Below are 23419 nucleotides of genomic sequence, written 5' to 3'. Positions count from 1 at the left end.
GTCAGATCAAAGCTAGAGAATAAAAGGCAGGCTAAGAGGTCAAGGGACTTGTCAGAAGACTGTATGAAGTTACCAACCAAGGGGTGCTTCATAAATTAGCACAACTTGAATGTATAGTGCCATGTCAAGTGCAAATGAAGCATAAGGAACTAGTCTAGAAAGATAAGTCATCCCTGGATACTGGACAAGAGTGACTTAAAATCTAGAAGACAAATGTGCATGCATATAACAGTTCAACATAAGTATCTGCAAGGTGGTCTTCTTTAAGCCCAGCATAATGTAACATATAGCAGACAATTTGTGAATGAATGATTGAGTTATGGATGGATAGATGGAAAAATGACCAAAGAATAAATGAATAGAAAACTAAGTTAACGGAAAGGATGCATTAAAGAACCAATAGATAAACTAAATAAATTAATGTTCAGAAACATGAATGAATGAACAGGGAATGTCATGGGTTTTAGCCTTTCTGAGTCTGAAATGGGATAGTAGGCATGGAATATGTTAAGTACACCACCAGTTGCTCAAAACTGAGATTATCTGTACACACACATGCAAACACACATGCATACACACATACCATTTCTTTACTTCCTACTTCGTTGTCTTCTTAGTGCTGAATCCTTATCAAGTTAATGAGCCTGAAGACTTTTCTAAAGAAGGTTAGCTAAACAGTCTGTTCAATTCACTTCATTGCTTTCTTTTTTCATCCAACAAAAAGTGATAAAGGATCTACCATATGTGCTTCTCACTGGGCCAAATGTTATGGTACAGAGATGCCAAGTAATTTAGAGCATAATCACCTTCATCAAAGGACTATAGTGTCATTGCTTGGGGGGAAAAAGAAAAGAAAGAAACATGGCATAAATATTCTAACCACTAACTGCCAAAACAAGATGGTGATTCAGCAATGGGATAAAATGAGGAGAGCTGCTTACAGCGAGTTAATGATTAGCACAGAGTGGAAGTATATTAGGTGAGGTCCTTCCAGAAGAGAGGTTGATATAGAAGTAGGATTACATGAAATTTGGTGAGGTGGGACCTGTGAAAGGTAAAGAGAAGGAATCAGGGTTGAGTCAGAAAAGCCTTCAGACCATGATCCAGACATCACACTGGCAACAGGAAAGACAGAAGGAAAGCAGAAATGTCTCAGACAGCTTCAAAGTGCAGTACAGATCTGATAAACATTCCTACAAGCCAGTGGGAGGTCTGGAGCAATGACCACCCCTTACAGAAGGCATGCTTAGTCAATGACTGCTTGGGAACACTTTGCCTCTGCTAAAGCTGTGGTCAATCTCAAAGGTACTGCAACTGGATGCTTGTCAGGTAACTGCATCTTTCACTGCTGAATGTTAGTTTCTTTCTTTAAGGCAGACCCAAGTGGAGCACATCCATGGCTGCCACAGGAGGAGAGCTAACATCCTTGCAAAATACATAAGAAAAGGGGAGGCAGATTGCTCAGCAGGGATCCTGCTTCTCCCTCTCCCTCTCCTTCTGCCTGCCACTCTGTCTGCTTGTGCTCTTTCTGTCAAATAAATAAATAAATAAATAAAATCTTCAAAAAGAAAAAAAAAAAGAAAAAAAAAAAAGGAAAAGGGGAGGCAGAGGTGCCAGATGAGAAGCAATTATGAAAATGCAGGTGAAATCCTGATGTAGCCACTCATTCACTCTGGGAAGGCAAAATTCTAGATTTGAAAAATTAGAATAGAATGATCTACCCAGAATGTCTTGTGAAATTAAATAAGAAAATGTCAAATTTTTAAGAGTGCCAAAGACATATTAGGTCTTGTGGATAAAAAAAAATAGCTAGTTTTTATTATCATTATGGACTATGGGAGTTCAGAGAAGCAAATGATCACAAAGGATCTCAATAAAAGGTCAAAATTAAGATGGAGTAAAACGATAAATAACATTTTGATTAATTACCTTAAAGGCAGGGCATTTCAAATAGAGCAGATGCTCAAGTAAAAACAGAGAGAAAGCCATTCCTGTGGGGGTGCTCAGGAGCAAGTATACCCATCTGTCCACAGCACTGAGACCAAAAGAGTTGAGACCAACTGTAACATTGTCTAAATGCCATGTATGATGGAGGATCTGAAGGCAGGCCTTAAGTGAAAGTCACTGTATGGAAGAAAGACCTGGTGTCTCAGGGTCCTGTAAAGTCTATGTATATAAGTCATGGCATTGGATGAGTTACATAATTTATGATACTCATTTTTTAAAATGCAAAAAGGAGTCAGCAATACCTTCTTCCCTTATTCTTTTGCCCCCCCACACACTCTCACACACACGCACTCTCAAACACACACATGCACACAACCATCTTTTAATCTTGTCCCCAAGGGTCAAAATATATGTTAATGTGTGGTATCAATGATAAAACTAAAGAAAGACAAAATGATACTATTAAGCAATTATGAATCTTAGGAGGGTTTTGAAATGGGTCAAGAACAGGTTGGAAAATGGAGAAGAGAAGACAAATGCTGAAATAGACCCCTACAACTCTGCTACAATGTCTAAATCACACCCAGAACACTGCTGACAAAGCATTGTCCAGTTGAAGGACACAGAATAAATTGTCATGCACTAGGTCTGAACAAATTTACAAATTTCCTCAGCAGTCTTTAAAGTAGAATAACAGCTATATGAAACACCACAGTGAGTTTGAAACCAAATATTAGATGGGGAAGAAAGGATTCTAGATAATTAATAAAGGCATATGTGAAACCTAAATAATTAGGAGTGTGTACATAAAAAAAGTCCATAACTCTGTAATTGAGTGTAATCAAGAGAAGTGTCTAATGCATCCTATATTTATTTCTAGGACACATACTCTCTAGATGGCCTTGAGAAACCATAGCACCATCACTGAGTTCATCCTCCTTGGGCTGCCTGCTGACCCCAAAATCCAGGTATTGCTCTTTGTGCTCTTTCTGGGGATTTACCTCCTGACCCTGATGGGAAACCTGATGATGCTATTGGTGATCAGAGCTGATTCCCACCTCCACACACCCATGTACTCCTTCCTGAGTCACCTCTCCTTCCTGGATCTTTGTTTTTCTTCAGTTACTGTGCCCACGCTACTGGAGAACCTCCTGTCTAAAAGGAAAATCATTTCAATAGAGGGATGCCTGACTTCTTTGTGTTTGACTTTGGAGGAACAGAAGTCTGCCTACTGTCAGCAATGGCCTATGACCGTTATGCTGCTATCTGTCACCCACTCCTCTATGGTCAAGTAATGAATAATCAGCTGTATATGCAGCTTGTGTGGGGCTCATGGAGCCTGGGGTTTCTAGATGCACTCATTAACATCCTGCTGATAATGAACTTGGATTTCTGTGAGGCCAAAACCATCCATCACTACAGCTGTGAGCTGCCCTCCCTCTTCCCTTTGTCCTGCTCTGATGTCTCTACCAACCTCACTGCCTTGGTCTGTTCCACACTCCTGCATGGCTTTGGTACATTCTTCCTGATCTTCTTCTCCTATGTGCGCATTCTCTCTACCATCCTGAGCATCAGCTCCACCTCGGGCAGAAGCAAGGCCTTCTCCACATGCTCCTCCCACCTCACTGCAGTGAGCTTCTTCTATGGCTCAGCTTTCCTCCGTCATCTCATGCCAACCTCAGGCTCACCTCAGGAACTGATCTTCTCCATACAGTATGGTGTGGTTACTCCCTTAGTAAATCCCCTCATTTACAGCCTGAAAAACAGAGAAGTAAAGGCAGCTCTGAGAAGAACCTTGGTAAAATGTTTGCAACGGCACGCATAGCAAGCTACAAAGAGATGATCAATTAGGAAAGAACTACAGGCTTCAGGATATCCGTTGAGTTGATACTGCAATCTTCCTAATGGCCAACTGTTTTAGATGCCAGAAGATACCACAGAAGAGCTTACGAAGGATGCACAAAGATAGCTTGAGGATGGGGTCAGGGTAGGAGAAGGTGGTTCAGATTAAATCCTACTCAAAGGGAGATCAATGGAATATATAGTCCTCTTGATTAAAAGTTTTATTTAATCATAATTTATTCCTCTATTGTTTCATTAATATTGAGTAAAACAATGTGCTTGTATTGGATTATTTTTTAGGGTTAAATGTACAGAAAGGCACAAAAACCAGAAGATTTCACCAAAAACTGTTGAATTTCAGGGAAAGAAAAGTTAGATTTGGGGTCTGTGGAGGCATTTGAGCTTTGATGGGAAGCCCTTGCAGATAGACAAAAGTGCTCAAATTCGGGGCGCCTGGGTGGCTCAGCTGTTAAGCATCTGCCTTCGGCTCAGGGCGTGATCCCAGGTCTCTGGGATCAAGCCCCGCATCAGGCTCCTCCGCTGGGAGCCTGCTCCTTTCTCTCCCACTCCCCCTGCTTGTGTTCCCTCTCTCTCTGGCTGTCTCTCGCTCCGTCAAATAAATAAAATCTTAAAAAAAAAAGTGCTCAAATTCAGGAGAGCATAATCAGCAAGTCAATGATTTGGGTGACACCAAGAACTTTATTGTTCTGTTACTTGGGAGCTGGAACATGAAGGAAAATATCGCTCTATCTAGGGTAATACAGGGAAATGTAGCCCTCTGCAACAATTCACCTCCTCACCTCCTTCAAGCTTTGATTTTTCCATTTAGCCCACTTGGGGAATGCAAGGGTTTTTAGTCAATTTTTTTTTGTTTTTTGTTTTTTATTATGTTCAATTAGCCAACATATGTACATCATTAATTTTTGATGTAGTGTTCAACGATTCATTGGTTGTGTATAACACCCAGTGCTCATCACCACACGTGCCCTCCTTAATACCCATCAATTGTTTTGGAGTAATTTCCTTTTCATATTTTCTAGCACGGGTTTATGAAATATGTAGTATGTGTTATATAATACACCAAATTTGTAACTTCTGAGAAATTTTTCTATACTATTTATTATTTTCCTCAAAATAGATTGTTTTAAAATGTGGTTACTTATACTCATTCAATGCTATTTTCTGTCTAACAATAATGAGATCCCTAATAATACATGTTATTGATGAGGGATAGAAACAGGAAACTGTTTATCTTTAGCTGGGAAGGCCGACTTACAGCCTGCATAGTTTCAATAAGGATTAAACATGTGCTGGTTGCTACATTCTTTAAGGGTCTCACGACTGCCTGTATATTTCACTAATAGTTAATATTGAACTGATGATAATCACCAGAAGAATGTTGCAAAAGTAGTTTTATGAGTAGAAATTCAAACAAATTTGAAGAAACTTTTGTATTCTGATACTCCCTGCAGGCTGTCTTCCCTTTGATTACTAAGCAGACAACCACTAGCCTCACACAGCAAAAGTGCAGCTCTTTCTGTCCATGGGTCCTGTCCCAGTGCTACTTAAATAAACTCACTAAGTTGTACCATACAATGTCTCAAGAATTCTTTCTGGACCTGCACCAGATGACCCTGCATCATTTTGATTAATAGGTTAATACACTGTCATTCCATTTTACTTTATTTTTTCATAACCATATGTTATCATAAAACATGTCAGGTACTGAATAATGAACTAATTAATAACACATCTGTATTTCCAATTTCTAAGTTATAGTAAGAAAATTATCAAAGTAAGTAATTATCAAAAAATAATTCTATCAGCCATATTTAGGTATATTCTCTTCTAATGCTCCTCGTACATAAAGATTTTAATGTAATCTATTGTTCGAGCAGTCCCAACTCCATGACAAATACACATGAAACTGATTTTTTTCCAGTTACTTCATTCAACTGGGCTGTATAATCTCCGTGTCCTTACATTTAAAGACATATCAGCAGAACTTTAATGTTCTAGATCACTTGTTTAATATATGTATATTCTAATTTAAGACATATATTTCATTGAAGTCTCACTCCTCCTCCTTCCCCAGTTGCAGGTTTGAGCTAGGATCTTACTGTTCTGAAGAGGCCTAATGTGGCCCAGACCCATCCCCTCTACCACCTCTTCATGGCCAGTTCCCCCAATCTGGGGGACAAAAAAAAGACAGAGGGAACAAAACAAATGACTTCCTCTAATTTGCCCTGTTGTTATTTTCTCACTGTTGATTGTCACTTGTTTTCTAGTTAGCAATGACTGACCAAAAAAATGACCTCAGGACAGCCATTGTATAAACCGGCTCTGGTGGAGGAACATGGGAGTTCTTTTTAAGATCCCACTGATCCCCTCAGTGTACAGTTCCCTGACTCAGAAGACTTGATTCTTATTCACTCTCCTCTCTCCTGCCTCTTCTCCTATACCAGACACACTTCGCTGCCTGTTCCTGTCAAGGGAACCTCCCCTAACAACCACCTTGGATGTGACAATTTGAGTCCAAAGTCAGCTGTCTACCAAGATGACCAATTGACTCCCCACCCGTCCCCCACCAAGGAAATTCACACATCATCATGCCATACCACACCCTTCACCCCCACCCCACCCCCACCCCATCTGTCAGCTTTCCTAATTCTTCTCTTTATGGCTCAGAGAGGCACAGAGGAAAGATCAACAAGTCTACTGCTGAATCAGATGTCTAACAGAGAGATGAGATCTCAATCTATTCTGCTTGCAGGCATTTTCTGTTTTTGTGAGGTCTTCCCTTAGGACCCCATTCATTTGGTTTCTACAAAAGAAAAGCAATCCTTCCTTCCCCCATGAGAAAAGAAGGAAATGACTTCTCACCACAAACACTAAATTCCCAGTAAGGCCAATGAAATGAATACCCTCCCCAATTTGTTCTAATCCCAAACTTTGTGTTTAGCCAGGGAGGGAGAGGGTTGGTGATAACTAGTGGTAGCATCATAAGTTCTGTTATCTTCTACTAAGCCTTGAAAAGGGTGTCTGATGCCATTATTGATAGCTATTATCAAAAGTAGGGTATTTATGTTCTGGGAATATAAACTGGTTCAGCCACTATGGAAAACAATACGAGGTCCTCAAAAAAATTAAGAATGAATCTACCATATAATCTAATTCCCCTTCTTGGTATATACCTGAAGGAAATGAAAATAGGATATCAAAGAGATACATGCAATCCTGTGTTTATTGCAGTATTATTCACAATAGCTAAGATATGGGAACAATATAAGTGCCCATCAAGAAATAAATGGATAAGGAAGATGTGGTGTATGTATACAATGGAATATTATTCAGCCATAAGAAAGAAGGATATCTTGCCATTTGTAACAACACAAATGCATCTTGAGCACTTTACGTTAAGTGAGATAAGTGAGACAGAGAAAGGTAAGTACTGTATGATATCACTTATATATGGAATCTAAAAAAGCCACACCCATGAAAAAAGAGAGTAAATGATGGTTACCAGAAGATGGGAGGTGAAGAGATAGGACAGATGTTGTTTAAAGATACAACACTGTGGGGTGCCTGGCTGGCTCAGTTGGTAGAGCATGTGACTCTTGATCTTAGGGTCATGAGTTTACACCCCATGTTGGGCATGGAGCCTACTTAAAAAAAAAAAAAGAAATTAAAGATACAACCTTGCAACAGGTAGTAAATAAATCCTAGAGATCTAATGCACAGTACAGTGAATATAAACAATATGGTACTATAATCATCAAACTAGCTTAGACACTTGAACCTCATTATTCCAACCACTAAAAAGAAATTATAATTATGTAACAAGTCAGAGGTGCAAATTATCACTATGATGGCAATCGTATTATATAAATGTATCAAATTAATATATTGTACACCTTAAACTTACACAAAGTTATATGTCAAATATATTTCTATTAAAAAAACCTTCATAGATAAAGAGAGCAGATTGTGGTTGCCAGAGGCCAGGGGTAGAGAGTGGGCAAAATGTGTGAAGGTGGTCAAATAGTACAAGCTTCCAGTTATAAAATAAAATCTTGGGGATGTAACGTACAGCCTGGTGACTATAATTAAGAATACCATATTGTATATTCCAAAGTTACAGAGAATAGATTTTAAAAGTTCTCAAGGAGAAACATTTTTTGTAGCTATGTATAGTGAGATGCTAACTACACTTATTGTGGTGATCATTTCATAATATATACAAATATTGAATCATGCTGTACACCTGAAAAAATATGTTACATGTCAATTATATCTCAACAAAGGAAGATATATTGCCTAAATTCCAAATGTTTAAGCTGGACACACAAAAAACTAGTCAACAAAAAAAGTCCAATACCAGATGGTTTAATAGTGAATTCTACCGAACCTTTAAGGAATTAATAGCAATTCTTTTCAAACTCTTCCCAAAAAATACAAGAGGAGGGAACACTTCCAAATTCATTCTATAAGGCCGGCATTATGATTCCAAAACCAGACAAAGACCCTACAAGAAAAGAAAATTACATAGATGCAAAAATCCTCAACAAATATTAGAAAAAAATATATATGGAGAGAGAGAGAGAGAGAGAGAGATTGATTTAAAAATCCTCTTCTTATTCTACCTTCTCCAGTCCCAACGAACCTAATAAAATTCTCTTTTAGGCTTTAAATAATTGCTTCAGTTCAGAAATTTCAAATACTCCCCTGTGCCTCTTACTGTTTACCTTTCTAGTTAACTGCAAACTGTGTTAATTAGTGAGCCCAGAACTTGGTTTCAGACTAGACTTCAGAGAATACAAGGCATGGCCCAGCTTCCCCTGGGTGCCAAATCCAGCCCATGGCTACATAACCACGCATGGCCTCTGATTGGTTGTGTTAGACGGTTCTTTTTTTTTTTTTTTTTTTTAAAGATTTTATTTGTTTATTCGACAGAGATAGAGACAGCCAGCGAGAGAGGGAACACAAGCAGGGGGAGTGGGAGAGGAAGAAGCAGGCTCATAGCGGAGGAGCCTGATGTGGGGCTCGATCCCAGAACACCGGGACCACGCCCTGAGCCGAAGGCAGACGCTTAACCGCTGTGCCACCCAGGCGCCCCTAGACGGTTCTTTTTTTAAGTAGTATTCTTAAGATAGTATTCAGAATCACAGAGGAAATAAATGAAGAGGTGGCCAGTTACTAGATCTGAGATCAGGTGAGGAAGTTTTAATGAAGTATATGCCAGTTGGAAATATGAGCTTCCTTAGAGATATTGTTCTTGTCCTTCCATATAGTGGCCTGCATTGCAGAATGACACCACTCTAGGTTAAGGTATTCAGGAAATAATCTTGCTGTTCTGGCATCCTCATTGTTTATAAAGTTTGAACTATTCTAATGCCTAATACCCACTGACAGCAAGAAGATAAAGCTATTTGTTCTGTCAAGAGTCAGACATAGGTTCTCTTATGGGGAGACTTTACCTATGATGTGTTTGTCTCAATGGGAAAGCCTGGATGCACAGGAGCTGCTTCCTCCAGGAAAAGCCAGGAGCATGGTAATATCCTTCAACATATCTGATATCCCTCCATTCTTTCTTCCTAGAAAGTTCTATGTGTGTTTTAATTTTGCTTACCATGCTCCACCCTGACCCCATCCCCCAGAACTTTCTTATACATCCCACTACTGCTAGATCCTGCCACTCCTGTTCAACCCATTCTTCTTTCCTAAGTTTGTGGTGGAACCCCCCCCCCCCCCCACTTCCTAGGCTACCTCCTTCCCTAGATTGGACCCTGGTGTCTCTGTTCCTGAAAATGTTCATTTATCCCAGCTGCCTTGGACAAGATATCGGAAAGATCTGTCTTCCCTTCCTCATAACACTGTGACAGGGACATCTCACAGCCTAGACATAAATCCTGTGATGCACCAGGATGCCAAAAGACTGCAGAAGGCTGACCCCTGGAATGAAATGAGAATATCAGAAATAGATGTTGACTTGTTGAAGCTACTTACTCCCCTGCTTGCACAGACCTTCTATTTGTATTTTTTTTCCCAATTACTAGAACAACCTTCCAATCTAGTTACCACTGTGACAATGTGAATAGTGTGAGACATACTGGAGAGGACAGCTATGAGAATAGTTCCAAGTGGGTTACATTGACGTTTGGTTCCCTCCTGCTTCCAGTACTAATATCCTCCTCCTCTTTCAAATTCCTCCTCATGCACATAAGGTCAAAACATGGCACCCAGCCCCAGGAAGCCTCAAGACATTTGGAAACTGACCTTCCAAACACACCCTTCATTCACTTATTCTTAATGTATCCAAAAACCAGTGTGGGCAAGCCTTGTCTAGAACACTTCAGAAATCCTCTTATTTACATATTTTACCCTTTCAACTACCCCTTGTTTTAGTCTTTTGTTCTCGCCCACGTGTAAATCTGACATCAGTCTCTCTTGTGTCAGTATGAAATAAAGCTAGAAATGTCTCTCATTCTAAATAGTAAGTGAAAGCTGATATTCATTTTCCTGTTTAAAGTTGATTTATTTTCATGCTTGGAATGTAATCTATAATTGAAAGGAAGACTTTGTCCTTGGTCATTAAAGAAATCCCTGGACTCAGTTTGAATTGCTGTTTAGGATGGTGAGGAGGGTGAGACCCCAAGATCATATGATAAAAATAGCTCCTGCCTTCATCTATACAAAATGTGGATGTTAGCACACTAATGAAAAATAGTTTTGCAAAAATGCTAGTCTTCTTAGATGAGACCCTGGACTCCCCAAAGATACTGTGGTCAGGCACCACCTTATGAGTAAAAGTAGAAAACTGGAAACTATTTTCAGGATAGACCTATGCACAAATCCTTGGTGCTCTCCAAATCTTTGAAAAGCATAAAACGAACCTACCTTTTCACTTCAATTGAGTAGATTCCAAGTAAAATGTTTGCTTTCAACAGCGTTTACAATTTTATCCATGCAAGATTCTCAAAAGTAAATCCTTCAGCTGTTTAATGCTTCACCACCACTGGATCTAGTTGAAGTCACACCAAGGAAGACATTGCACTGTTTGCCCCAGGCATACAGGTAACCTAGACTTGGGTCTAAGATGAGCTTCAGCTTGGGGTGATGGACTTATTAATAGAATCAGGTTTTTAAGTACACTTGACAAGGAAATAGCAGGATTTGAGAGGAGGCTGGAAGGCAGTTGAAAATGCAGGTCAGTGGAATAAAGAAGGAGAACATCTGGAAGGAGAACAATGTAATCAAAGACACAAAAATATATAAGCCTTTCTAATATCAAAAATGGCCAAAAAAGCTAAAATAAAGGTTAAGGACAAATGAGGAGAAAATCTGAATGTCAAGGGAGGAAAAGTGGTCTTCATTCCTGGACTTAGGCCTAGACACTGGGATAAGAGTTAGGAGAAAACTAGGGAATTTATTTCCTGGCTTTTCTACTGGTTCTCAACAGGACTCAATATCACCTTCCTCCGGGGTAAAATAGGGAAAATTTACATGCATGAAATACTCCAAGAATTGCTGTGAGAACAAACAGGATTTTTTGGTATACTCTGTATATATATAAAAAAAAGCTATTAAAGTTTAATGTGCTGTTTAGGAAGTAAGAAGATGGATTATTTTGAACAAGAAGAATGAAAAGAGGAAAAAAGGTTTAGAATATTTGCTGTAGATATGTCATATAACAGTTTTTGAAACATGACTGTAAGGATTTCTGAACTTTGGAGCATGCAGTGAAAAGTGAGTAATGCTAATGTGTAAATGAGCCAGCAATATTATTTATCAAGTAAATTCCTGTGAAACAGGAACAGAATTCTCTAAATTACATGAAGACTGAACAAGAAGGGATAAAAACTCTTCCTGAGATACAGTGAGGGCAGCTTTGAAATACCTGAGCACAAGGTCAGACTAAGCAGGGTGGGAGGGATATATAAGACATAATGATGCCCTAAAAAATGGGAACAATCATAGGTGATATCACCCCCTTTCTATTTTATTCCAAGGAAATATCCTCCACAAATGGCCTGGAGGAACCACAGCACCATCACTGAGTTTATTCTTCTTGGGCTGTCCAATGACCCCCACGTTGAGGCTCTGCTCTTTGTGTTCTTCCTGGGGATTTACCTCTTGACCATGATGGGGAATCTGATGATGCTGCTGGTAATCAGAGCTGATTCCCGCCTCCATACACCCATGTACTTCTTCCTGAGTAACCTGTCATTCATGGACCTCTGCTTCTCTTCTGTCACTGTGCCCAAGCTACTGAAGGACCTTCTATCTGAGAAGAAAACCATCTCAGTAGAGGGCTGCCTGACTCAGGTGTTCTTTGTGTTTTTTAGTGCGGGGACTGAAGCCTGTCTGCTCTCAGTGATGGCCTATGACCGCTATGCTGCCATCTGCCACCCACTGCTCTATGGCCAGGTGATGAACAGCCAGCTCTGTGTGAGGCTGGTGCTGGCCTCATGGGGCCTGGCTTCTCTCAATGCAATTGTCATTGTACTTTTGGCTATTAACCTGGACTTCTGTGAGGCCCAAACTATACACCACTACACCTGTGAACTGCCTCCCCTTTTCCCTCTGTCATGTTCTGATATCTCCATCACTACTAATATCCTGCTCTCTTCCACTTTATTGCATGGGCTTGGCACCTTCCTTCCAATCTTCTTCTCCTATGCTCGTATTATCTCCACCATCCTGAGCATCAGCTCCACCTCAGGCAGAAGCAAGGCCTTCTCCACCTGTTCCTCCCACCTCATTGCAGTGACCCTGTTCTTTGGTTCAGGTTTTCTTTGTTATCTCATGCCTCCCTTGGGTTCCTCTTTGTATTTGCTCATCTCCTTGCAGTACAGTGCAGTCACGCCCTTGCTGAATCCCCTCATCTACAGCCTAAAGAACAAAGAGGTGAAGGCGGCTATCAGAAGGACACTGGGAAAATATCTCTAAGTAGTGACAAAGACACAGTTATAAAGATTGTGTTCCTTTGCATTTCTTCTTTTCTTCCCACTTTCTCCCATACACAGTGTCACATAACTTTGAAGAAAGATTCCAGAGCTTGTCTGAACAGAGCCTGCCTATTATTCTAAGGTAGTAGTTCTTGATTTGGGTTCCTTATTTGGAAAGTCTGTGCTCTGTTGGTTGGAAGAGAACGTGAAGACAATTTTCTGCAAAACAGATTGATAAGACAACAAAATAATTAGGCTGAAAAGATATGATGATCATTTCAGGAGATTCAGGAGTGAGGAGTTGCAGAAAGAACTAAAAACAAGGGAGGCATTTATTACACAGAAGTTTTAACCTTTGCAAATCCCAACTCCTGGTAAGTTTTCTATATAAAACATTGGTAAATAGAGAAAAAATCCTATGCCAAAACAAACCAAAACTCTGTGTAGAATGTTATGAACATGAGAACATTATATACTAAAGTTACAAAATATTGCCAATGTAACCATTATTTTAATCTATCTATCCTTATATGAATTCATTAATAAACAAGAAAAAAATTTAAGTTTCTAAAGGTCAAATCCAAGCATTAGACAGATAAGAAAAGCTAACATATGAAAAGGAGGATGAAGAAACTAAAAGCACAAATTAACAAGTCAGAAAACAGAAAAACAGAATTGGGAAATAAATGAAGGCTGTAGTCATTCAAAAAGATCTATAAAATTTGATATAACTCTGCAGAATATATCCAAAAAAAGAAAGAAAAACTATAATACAACAGGTATAAAAAATAAAAAGTTTAAGGAAATACTAAGAATCATCTCAATAAATTTGAAAAGTCGGCTTTTGTTTTATTTAAGGAATATGTAACTCAAGAAAAAGAAAATTGAGCCATTAGATATGTGAAAACAAAACAAAACAAAACAAAACTTACCTCAAAAGGACAACAAGCACAGATACTTTTTCAAATGAGTCCAAACTTCAATGTTATATGAATTGTTTAGAGTGCAGAATAATAGGGAAAGATGTCAATGCATTTTCAGAGCTAAAGTAACTCTGACTCAAACCTGAAATATTATCATCCTGTAATGAATATACAGACAACAAATCTAAATGGAATATTAATCTGTTGAATCTGAAAGTATACTGAATAGCTTCTCAGCCTTATGGCTAAAATCAAGTGTAAAGTATACTGAAAGAATAACAATCTAAATAATAATCCAAGATCAAGCAAACTTTGTTATTGGTTTGATACCTTAAATCGGTAGGTTAGAATGAGAATAATCATATGTCCACCCTAATAGATTCTTAATAGGCATGAAAATAAAATTTGACATCCCTTGCGACCTCAAATATTAACAATAAAAAATTCTAATGATTCTCTCTTTAATACAAAGTATTTAACATTAAGCAATATTCGACCACATGCTTCATGATAATGACAGATAATATCAGATTGAAGAAATTATACTTTAATAAAACAAACAACACTACCACTCATATTACTTAAAAAAATTATGCAATTTCCCTCCAATGCAGTGAAACAAGATCAGAAGATGATATTTAAATTTGGAAGGGAAGGATCTACAAATATCAGAGGTGATAATGATTATCTATCCAGAAATCTAAGAAATCTCTATCAGAAATGAAAAATTATTAGTATTCCAAGAGAGTTCAGAAAGGCAAAAAAGTTTTGAATATTCTTACACTCAACAGTTTTTCTATTACTCAACAAGAGTTAAATAAAAAAATGTAACTTATAAAAATATACATTTGCTATGGCAAGATCAATATGAAATGTCAGGATTAAACTTAATAACCACTCAGAGCCCATATGAGTAAAGAAACAAAACTGAACTAAATGACACAAGAGATGCTTGAATCAGCGGAGAATGTATTCATTAGGCGTCTTCAAGTGACCAAAATGTGGTTAACAAAAACAGAAACTGTAAAAAGACTTATCATTGAACTAGCAATAGTTCTGGAGATACATAGCTCCACAGCTACTTGAGTAGCTCAATCAGATCATCAATGATGCGGGTTCCTTCCATCCATGTGCTATGCCATCTTCATGCATTGATTTCATCCTCAGCCTTGTTGTAGGGTAGCCTTGAGACTTGTTTTATCTTGTAATGCAAGGGCCTAACTTAGGCTTTGGTTGCTGAAGCACCTTGAATAAACACACTGCCAGCTAACCACTAGATACAGAGATGCTGGTTCTTTTCCACAACTGACCCTTTGAGCCTCTTTTTTTTTTTTCTTCCTGCACTTTAAATTCCCACTCTTGTATTAAAATTCACCAACAGAGAGAGAGACCAAGAAACCCCAGGACCCCACTCTTAAACCCCATAAAAAGAGAACCCAGGCATTCTCTCCCTCTCTCTCTCTTTCCCTCCCCCAAAGACTTCACCATGTGGGCCCAGGGGTCTATGTAATTTCCAAGTCTTTTAAGTAATAAATTTTCATTTTTTCAAAGTTTCCTGATGGTTGTTGCTGGAGGGCATCTCTAGTCATAATAAGAATCACAAGGGGCCACCCAGTCATAAAATTGATTTGGAAAGGGAAGATTGTGGGAAGTTCATGGGGCCCAGACATTTCTAGTTAACAGTTCAATGATCCACAGGCTGAGACTCGCACAAAACAGTTGTCCAAGCATCTTCAGTTCTATGGATCATGGTCTTACACAACACAAACCAAAGCTAGAAGGAAAATTATTACTTTAGCCTGTTCTTGAACTTTACATAAATGAAACCATTCAAAATGCTAAAAATTTAAAATATTCAGTCTTCAAATCTTTAAAAAAATTTTTTTGTTTAAATTCAACTTAGTTAACATATAGTGTATTATTTAGTGATTTATCAGTTGCATATAACACCTAATGGTAATTACATCAAGTGTCCTCCTTAATGCCCATCACTCAATTACCCATTTCCCCACCCACCACCCCTCCAGCAACCCTGTGTATTTCCTATAGTTAAGAGTCTCTTATGGTTTGCCTCCCTCTCTGTTTTTATCTTGTTTTATTTTTCCTTCCCTTCCCCTCTGTTCATCTGTTTTGTTTCTTAAATTCCACATATGAGTGAAATCATATGGTATTTATCTTTCTCTGGTTGGCTTATTTCGCTTAGCATAATACCCTCTAGTTCCATCCATGTGGCTGCAAATGTCAAGGTTTCATTCTTTTTGATGGCTGAGTGATATTCCAGTGTGTGTGTGTGTGTGTGTGTGTGTGTGTGTGTGTGTGTGTGTGTATCACATCTTTTTTTATCCATTCATCTGTTTATGGACATATGGGCTTTTTCCATAGTTTATCTATTGTGGACATTGCTGCTATAAACATTGGGGTGCACGTGCCCCTTTGAATCACCAAGTTTGTATCCTTTGGATAAATATCTAGTATTGAAATTGCTGGGTCATAGGGTAGTTCTATTTTTAACTTTTTGAGGAACCTCCATACTGTTTTCCAGAGTGACTGCACCAGCTTGCATTCCCACCAACAAGTTAAGAATGTTCCCCTTTCTCCACATCCTCGCCAACATCTGCTATTTCCTGAGTTGTCAATTTTAGCCATTCTGACCAGAATGAGGTGGTATCTCATTATGGTTTTGATTTATATTTCCCTGATACTGATTGATGTTGAGCATTTTTTCATGTGTTTTTGGCCATTTGTATGAATTCTTTGGAGAAATGTCTGTTTATGTCTTTTGCCCTTTTTTTGACTGCATTATTTGTTTTTTGGGTGTTGAGTTTGAGAAGTTCTTTACAGATGCTGGATGCTAGCCCTTTATCATATGTCACTTGGGAATATCCTCTTCCATTCCATACATTGCCTTTTAGTTTTGTTATTGTTTCCTCATGCTGATGAAGTCCCAATAGTTCATTTTTGCTTTTGTTTCCCTCACCTCTGGATACATGTCTAGGAAGAAACTGCTGTGGCCAAGGTCAAAGAAGTTGGTGCCTGTGTTCTCCTGCAGGATTTTGATGGATTTCTGTTTCACATTTAGGTCTTTCATCCATTATGAATTTATTTTTATGTATGATGTAAGAAAGTCATCCAGTTTCATTCTTCTGCATGTGGCTGTCCAGTTTTCTGACACCATTTGCTGAAGAGACTTTTTTCCATTGGGTATTCTTTCCTGCTTTGTTGAAGATTAGTTGACCATAGAGTTGAGGGCCAATTTCTGGGTTCTCTATCCTGTTCCATTGATCTATGTGTCTATTTTTGTGATAGCATCATACTGTCTTGATGATTACAGCTCTGTAATACAGCTTGAAGTTGGAATTGTCTGAAAGCTATAGAACGCTTATGAAAGAGATTGAGGAAGACACAAAGAAACGAAAATACATTCCATGATCGTGAAAAGGAAGAACACATATTGTTAAAATGTCTATGCTACCCCAAGCAATTTACACATTCAATGCAATCCCTATCAAAATACCACCAGCATTTTTCACAGAGCTGAAACAAACAATCCAAAATTTGTTTGGAACCAGAAAAGACCCCAAATAGCCAAAGTAATGTTGAAAAAGAAAATCAAAGCTAGAGGCAGTAGTCTTCAAGTCTTGATGAGGAGGTGGGAAACTTCAGTCTCCTTTCATCTATGTTTTGCTTTTTATACCCATTATGTCAGGCAAAAGAACAAATAAGAAATACTGTATTTTGTCCTCAATTTACAAGGGAATGTTCTCTATATGAACTCACCTTCAGCTTTGCTACTTAGAATCGTCTATTTGCATGTCCTTAAGAAGTCTATTTGCATGACAATTCTCTATTTGCATGACCTTGCTGCTTAGAATAATCTACAGTATTTGTTGGTCTATTGTATTAAGAGGTGTTGGACTTTAAAATCCTGAAAATGTTAAAAGAAAAAAAATAGAAAAACAGCATTAAGAATTGGTCAGGTCCCCAGAGCAACTGAACCTATCCCTCACATGTGAAATCTAATTTGCTAGTAGAGATTTTCGGCAAATGCACATTCATGTAAATGGGTTTTTCAGTGATTTAACTTGAGGAGAACTGGTTTGGACCAATTTAAACCTGGGCAGTCTACACCTGACTAGCTTCTCATGCTCTGAAATATTCTCTTCCATAAATGTGTAAAATCAGTAACAGTGGGAATGGTAGTGGGTGAAAGCCAGACTTCAATGTGTTGAAGACTTTTTTTAAAAGATGTATTTTATTATTTATTTATTTATTTATTTTAGAGGGGGGGGGTGGGCAGAGGGAGAGGGACAGGCAGACTCCCTGTTGAGCATGGAGCCCAACACAGGGCTTGATCTTACCACCCCGAGATCATGACCTTAACCCAAATCAAGAGTTGGATGCTTAACCGACTGAGCCACACAGGCACCCCTATATTTTCTCATTTAAAATAAAGGGCTACATTCAAATCAAAACCACATTGAGATACCACCTTACACCAGTTAGAATGGCAACAATTGACAAAACAAGAAACAACAAATGTTGGAGAGGATGTGGAGAAAGGGGATCCCTCTTACACTGTTGGTGGGAATGAAAGTTGTTACAGTCACTCTGGAAAACAGTGTGGAGGTCCCTTAAAAAGTTAAAAATAGATCTACCCTATGATCCAGCAATTGCACTACTGGGTATTTACCCCAAAGATAAAGACGTAGTGAAGAGAAGGGCCATATGTACCCCAATGTTCATAGCAGCATTGTCCACAATAGCTAAATTGTGGAAGGAGCCGAGATGCCCTTCAACAGATGACTGCATTAAGAAGATGTGGTCCATATATACAATGGAATATAACTCAGCCATCAGAAAGAACTTTACATAACATTTGCAGCAGCATGGACAGGACTGGAGGAGATTATGCTAAGTGAAATAAGTCAAGCAGAGAAAGACAATTATCATATGGTTCACTCATTTATGGAACATAAGAAATAGCAGGGAGATTGGTAGGAGAAGGAAAGGAAGAATGAAGGGGGGGGTAAACAGAAAGGGGAATGAACCACGAGAGACTATGGACTCTGGGAAACACACTGAAGGCTTTAGAGGGGAGGGAGGTGGGGGATTGGGATAGGCCGGTGATGGGTATTAAGGAGGGCACATATTGCACGGTGCACTGGGTGTTATATGCAAATAATGAATCATGGAACACTACATCAAAAACTAAGGATGTACTGTATGGTGACTAACATAACATAATAAAAAATTATTATTAAAAAAAGGATTAGTAAGATGAATGCAACAGACAATGTGCTGTAATTGTATAGTACCCTTTAAAATAGAAAAGGTTATTCTGATATTGTAATAAATAGTTAATGGTTTTAAAGATGGCAAAAAAGAGAAAATATTTAAAAATAAAGATGGTATAATATTCTTCAGTAAAATGGGAAGGCCAAAATATGTACAATTTGGGGGTGGCTTATTAAGAGCCCTAATTAATAAATCAGAACAGTTAAGACCCCCCCACCAAAATAAAATAAAAAAAAGGGCTACAAAGACTATAAAAATACTAATTCATGGGATCCATGCAACCCAACATTTATATCAGCATTATCTACAATAGTCAAAATAGGGAAACAGCCCAAGTATTCATCAACTGATGAGTGAATAAAGAGTATGTGGTATATATGTATGATGGAATACTACTCAATCATAAAAAAGAATGAAATCTTGCCATTTGCAAGGACATGGATGGAGCTGGAGAATATAATGCAAAGTGAAATAAGTCAGTCAGAGAAAGATAAAGACCATATTATTTCACTCATATATCGAATTTAAGAAACAAAAGAGACAATCAAAGGGGGAGAAAAGAGAAAGACAAAGCAAAAAATAGATGCTTAACTATGGAAAACAAACTAATGGTTAGCAGAGGGAGGTGGGGATGGGGATGGGTTAAATAGAGGATGGGGATTAAAGAGAGCACTTGTCCTGATAAGCACCAGGTGATGTATGCATATGTTGAATCACTATTACACACCTGAAATTAATATTACATCATATGTTAACTAACTGAAATTTAAATGAAAACTTGAAAAAAAATAAAGGGCTAACCAGATCAAATGTTTTCAAACCTATTTTAACCCTGATTATATTAATATTATTTTAAAAGCTTTATTTATTTATTTGAGAGAGAGAGAGCGTGTGCACACAAGCAGGAGGGGCATAGGGAGAGGCAGAGAGAACCTCAGGCAGACTTGGTGCTGACCATGGATCCCAATGCAGGACTCAATCTCACAACCCTGAGATTACAACCTAAGCTGAAACCGAGAGTCGGATGCTCAATGACTGTGCCACCCATTTGCCCCTTAACCCTGATTACATTGTTTTTTAAATCCTACATAAAAACATAAACAAATAAAAGTGATTAGTCTCACAGTGGCAGTCCCAGTGGCCGAAGCAAGATGGGTCAAAGTCAGAGTGGTAGTCATGGCCCTGGAAGTGGCAAGAAGATGACAAGGATAAGAAAAAGAAATATGAACCTCCTATACCACCTAGAGTGGGGAAAAAGAAGAAAACAAAGGGACCAGATGCTTCCAGTAAGCTGCCACTGGTGACACCTCGCACTTAGTGCCTGTTAAATATACTGAAATTAGAGTGAATTAAGACTATCTTCTCATGGAGAAAGAATTCATTTGAAATGTAGCCTTTAGAAGAAAAGCAAGAGGAGAAAAGATGAAAGGTGGATGGTCTGAGGGGGACCCCAATAGAAGAACCATAGAAGAAATCATTGATGACAATGATGCCAACGTGTCTATAGCTGTGGGTTCAGAACACTAAATCAGCATTCTTTACTTCGTAGACAAGGATCTGGTGGAACCAGGGTGCTCCATCCTGCTCAACCACAAGGTGCATGCTGTCATAGGGGTGCTCATGGATGATATGGATCCCTTGGTCTCAGTGACGAAGGTAGAAAAGGACCCCCAGGAAACCTATGCTGATACTGGGGAGTTGGAGAGCCAAATCCAAGAAATTGAGGAATCTGAGGAGCTTCCTCTCACTAATTGTAATATTATGAAGAGATGAATATAAAGCCCCCAAAGAGGGGGGTCATTCTCTATGGTCATCCTGACCCAGGTAAAACCTTATTAGCCAAAGAAGTAGCAAGCCAAACTTCACCCACTTTCTTAAGAATGGCTGACTCTGAACTTATTCAAAAATACCTAGGGGATAAGTCCTAGGTATTAAGGAATTGTTCCAAGTTGGGAAAAAACATGCACGATCCATAGGGTTTATTGATGAAATTGATGCCATTGGAACAAAAAAATATGACTTAAATGCCAGTGGTGAGAGAAATTCAATGAACAATGTTGGAACTGTTGAACCAGTTGGATGGATTGGATTCAAGGGGTGATGTGAAAGTTATCATGGCCACAAACCGAAGAGAAACTTTGGATCTAGCGCTTGTCAGACCAGACCTCACTGACAGGTAACTTAAGTTCCCCTGCCCAACCAAAAGCACATCTTTCAGATCCATAAGCATGATGATGTTGACTGATGATATAACCCTGGATGACTTGATCATGGCTAAAGATGACCTCTCTGGTGCTGACATCAAGGCAATCTATAGAGAAGCTGGTCTGATGGCCTTGAGAGAATGTAGAATGAAAGTAACAAACGAAGACATCAAAAAATCTAAAGAAATGTTTTTTATGAAAAACAAGAAGGCACCCCTGAGGGGTTCTATCTCTAACAGACTACAGTTACCTTCAAGGTAATGGTTGGAAGTGTCCACACCCCTCGACGGATGAGGTTGGTACATTGCCCAAAGGAACTAATGTTCCAGTTCTCTTAGCAAAACCTGTGTATATTTTTGAGTGTGATATATAGGATAACCATGGGGCTGCCTTCATCTGCAGGTCAGGTCTCCCCAATAAAGCATGCTCCTTCTGAATGAATGAATGAATGAATGAATGAACGAATAAATAAATAAATAAATAAATAAATAAATAAATAAGATTAAAGTAGACCTTCTCTGGATTAACTAGGGACTCAAGAAGATGTAGTCCCACTCACAAATGCCTTCCTTTTCCTTACCTACCAACAAGGATGAACCAAACCACTATCACTCCATCATGTGTCCCACCACTCACCTAGTCACGTCAAGACCTAAACTGCCTCTTACCTTATTTAAACTCATATTTTACATATGCAATGCCAGTCTAGGATCAATGCTTTTTAACACCACAAAAATCACACTAAATTGGCCTTTAGTACAGGGAGTACTGTTTGCTTCCTAGAATTGAGATATTTATTTCCTGACATGCTGTCAGATATTATGCTTTATAGGAACCTGAGAGGGACAAAGGGCTACATGCACTGGCCTCCAGCCGTCCTCCTGACGGCCCAGGCACACCAACTGGAATAGTCATCCATACCTTGGCCACTCCAGCCCTATGGTGCTCCACCACCCCTGCAACTGGATGGACCCGACACCTACTACTCAGAGGCCCTGGCACAGATGTTTCCTTCTTCAGGAGGCCTTCCCTGACCCCTCCAAAGTTGGCTATAAGCAGGTACAGGGAGATGTGGTTAGTTTTAAAGAAAAAACAGTAACCACAAAGATGGGGCCCCAAAAGGAGAGCATTCATGCCCATTCATCAGCTTCAGACCACTTACCATGTCTGCAGATGACGCCTATCTGCCGCACCACTTGCAGATACAGCCCCATTGGGGGCAAAGTATGGAGAGCGAGTGTGGTGATCACGGGAACATACTAAATGCTTCCAGAACAACACTGAACACCAGGTGCACCAGGAAGTTTCACCCTACACTAGCCCCATCCAAGGGCCTCCATTTCACAGCTTAGGGGATGGAAAAGCAGAGATGGGAGGTTACCTGCTCAAGGTCACACAACCAGTCACATGACCAAGGTCGCCCCCGATCTGTCCCCAAGTCCATGTCTCAATTGTAACATGCTACTGTGGTGGGAGGGGGTTGGAGAGATTACTTTGCTCCCCGTCCCAGCCATGCCTGCTTCAAAAGACCAGCCTGGAACTGGGAGCAGAGCATTCAGCGTGGGCCATAGAGATCCCACCATCCCCAGACACCCAGCATAACCATATACACATGGGCACACATACCCAGTGTTCAGGAAACCCTGCCCTCCCAGTTCCTGGCCCTGTAATGACCACAGTAGGGTTTCTGGGTCGTGGGCATCACTCTGGGCAGGAGTGTGGCTCCTGGAGTCAGAGAGATGGGAGTCTGTTCTGTCCTGTCTAGGTCCCCCCACACGGCCCCTCCTCCCTGTCCCTTGGGGAGCACTCACCATCCTGGAGAAGAGTTCAGAAACCATGTATGGGCATCTGGGAGCTGTACAAGGCAAGGTCATGTTGTCAAAAACTGACCATTCTGCTCCAGAGCAGAAAGATGTATCGTGAAGACAGAGTTTAGGTATGAAGAAGGAAGAGAGTTTATTACTTTGCAAGGCTAAGGGGGATGCAGCAGGCTAATGCCTCCAAGACTGCATGCCTGCTAGGGCTAAAAGGCTGAGGGCTGTCTGGGAAAACATGGGATCTGGGCAGTTTCATTACGAATCTGGTAAATGTGGCCAGCTGCCTTCATCATGTCTTCAAAGTGTTCTCATGACTAGCCATGCCACCAGCTATCCAGGTCATTGTAAGTCTACATTGACATCAGCAGGACATGAACAACAATACCAAGAGCCTGGAACAAAGGATTCTACAGACACAGAAGTGAAGGGGACGGGATGCTTCT

The 23419-nt window shown here is 39.5% G+C and overlaps 2 protein-coding genes and 1 pseudogene across 2 annotated transcripts; all 3 read left to right on the top strand.

Moving 5' to 3' along the window:
* The first annotated feature begins 1585 nt into the window (after positions 1 to 1585).
* LOC103675610 (olfactory receptor 8S1-like) lies at positions 1586 to 3772 on the top strand. Its single transcript, XM_008704730.2, is given in 2 exon segments — positions 1586 to 3138; positions 3141 to 3772. Coding segments are annotated over 2 exon segments (927 nt in total). The 5' UTR covers positions 1586 to 2843.
* An 8042-nt stretch (positions 3773 to 11814) lies between these two features.
* LOC103675439 (olfactory receptor 8S1-like) lies at positions 11815 to 12738 on the top strand. Its single transcript, XM_008704515.1, has one exon. The coding sequence runs from the start codon at positions 11815 to 11817 to the stop codon at positions 12736 to 12738; it is 924 nt and encodes a 307-aa protein (XP_008702737.1).
* A 7368-nt stretch (positions 12739 to 20106) lies between these two features.
* LOC103675438 lies at positions 20107 to 21395 on the top strand (annotated as a pseudogene).
* The last annotated feature ends 2024 nt before the right edge of the window (positions 21396 to 23419 follow it).

This window comes from Ursus maritimus, unplaced genomic scaffold (assembly GCF_017311325.1).
Source record: "Ursus maritimus isolate PB19 unplaced genomic scaffold, ASM1731132v1 scaffold_26, whole genome shotgun sequence".
NCBI classification, from domain to species: domain Eukaryota; kingdom Metazoa; phylum Chordata; class Mammalia; order Carnivora; family Ursidae; genus Ursus; species Ursus maritimus.
This window is presented reverse-complemented; position numbering and strand designations above follow the sequence as displayed.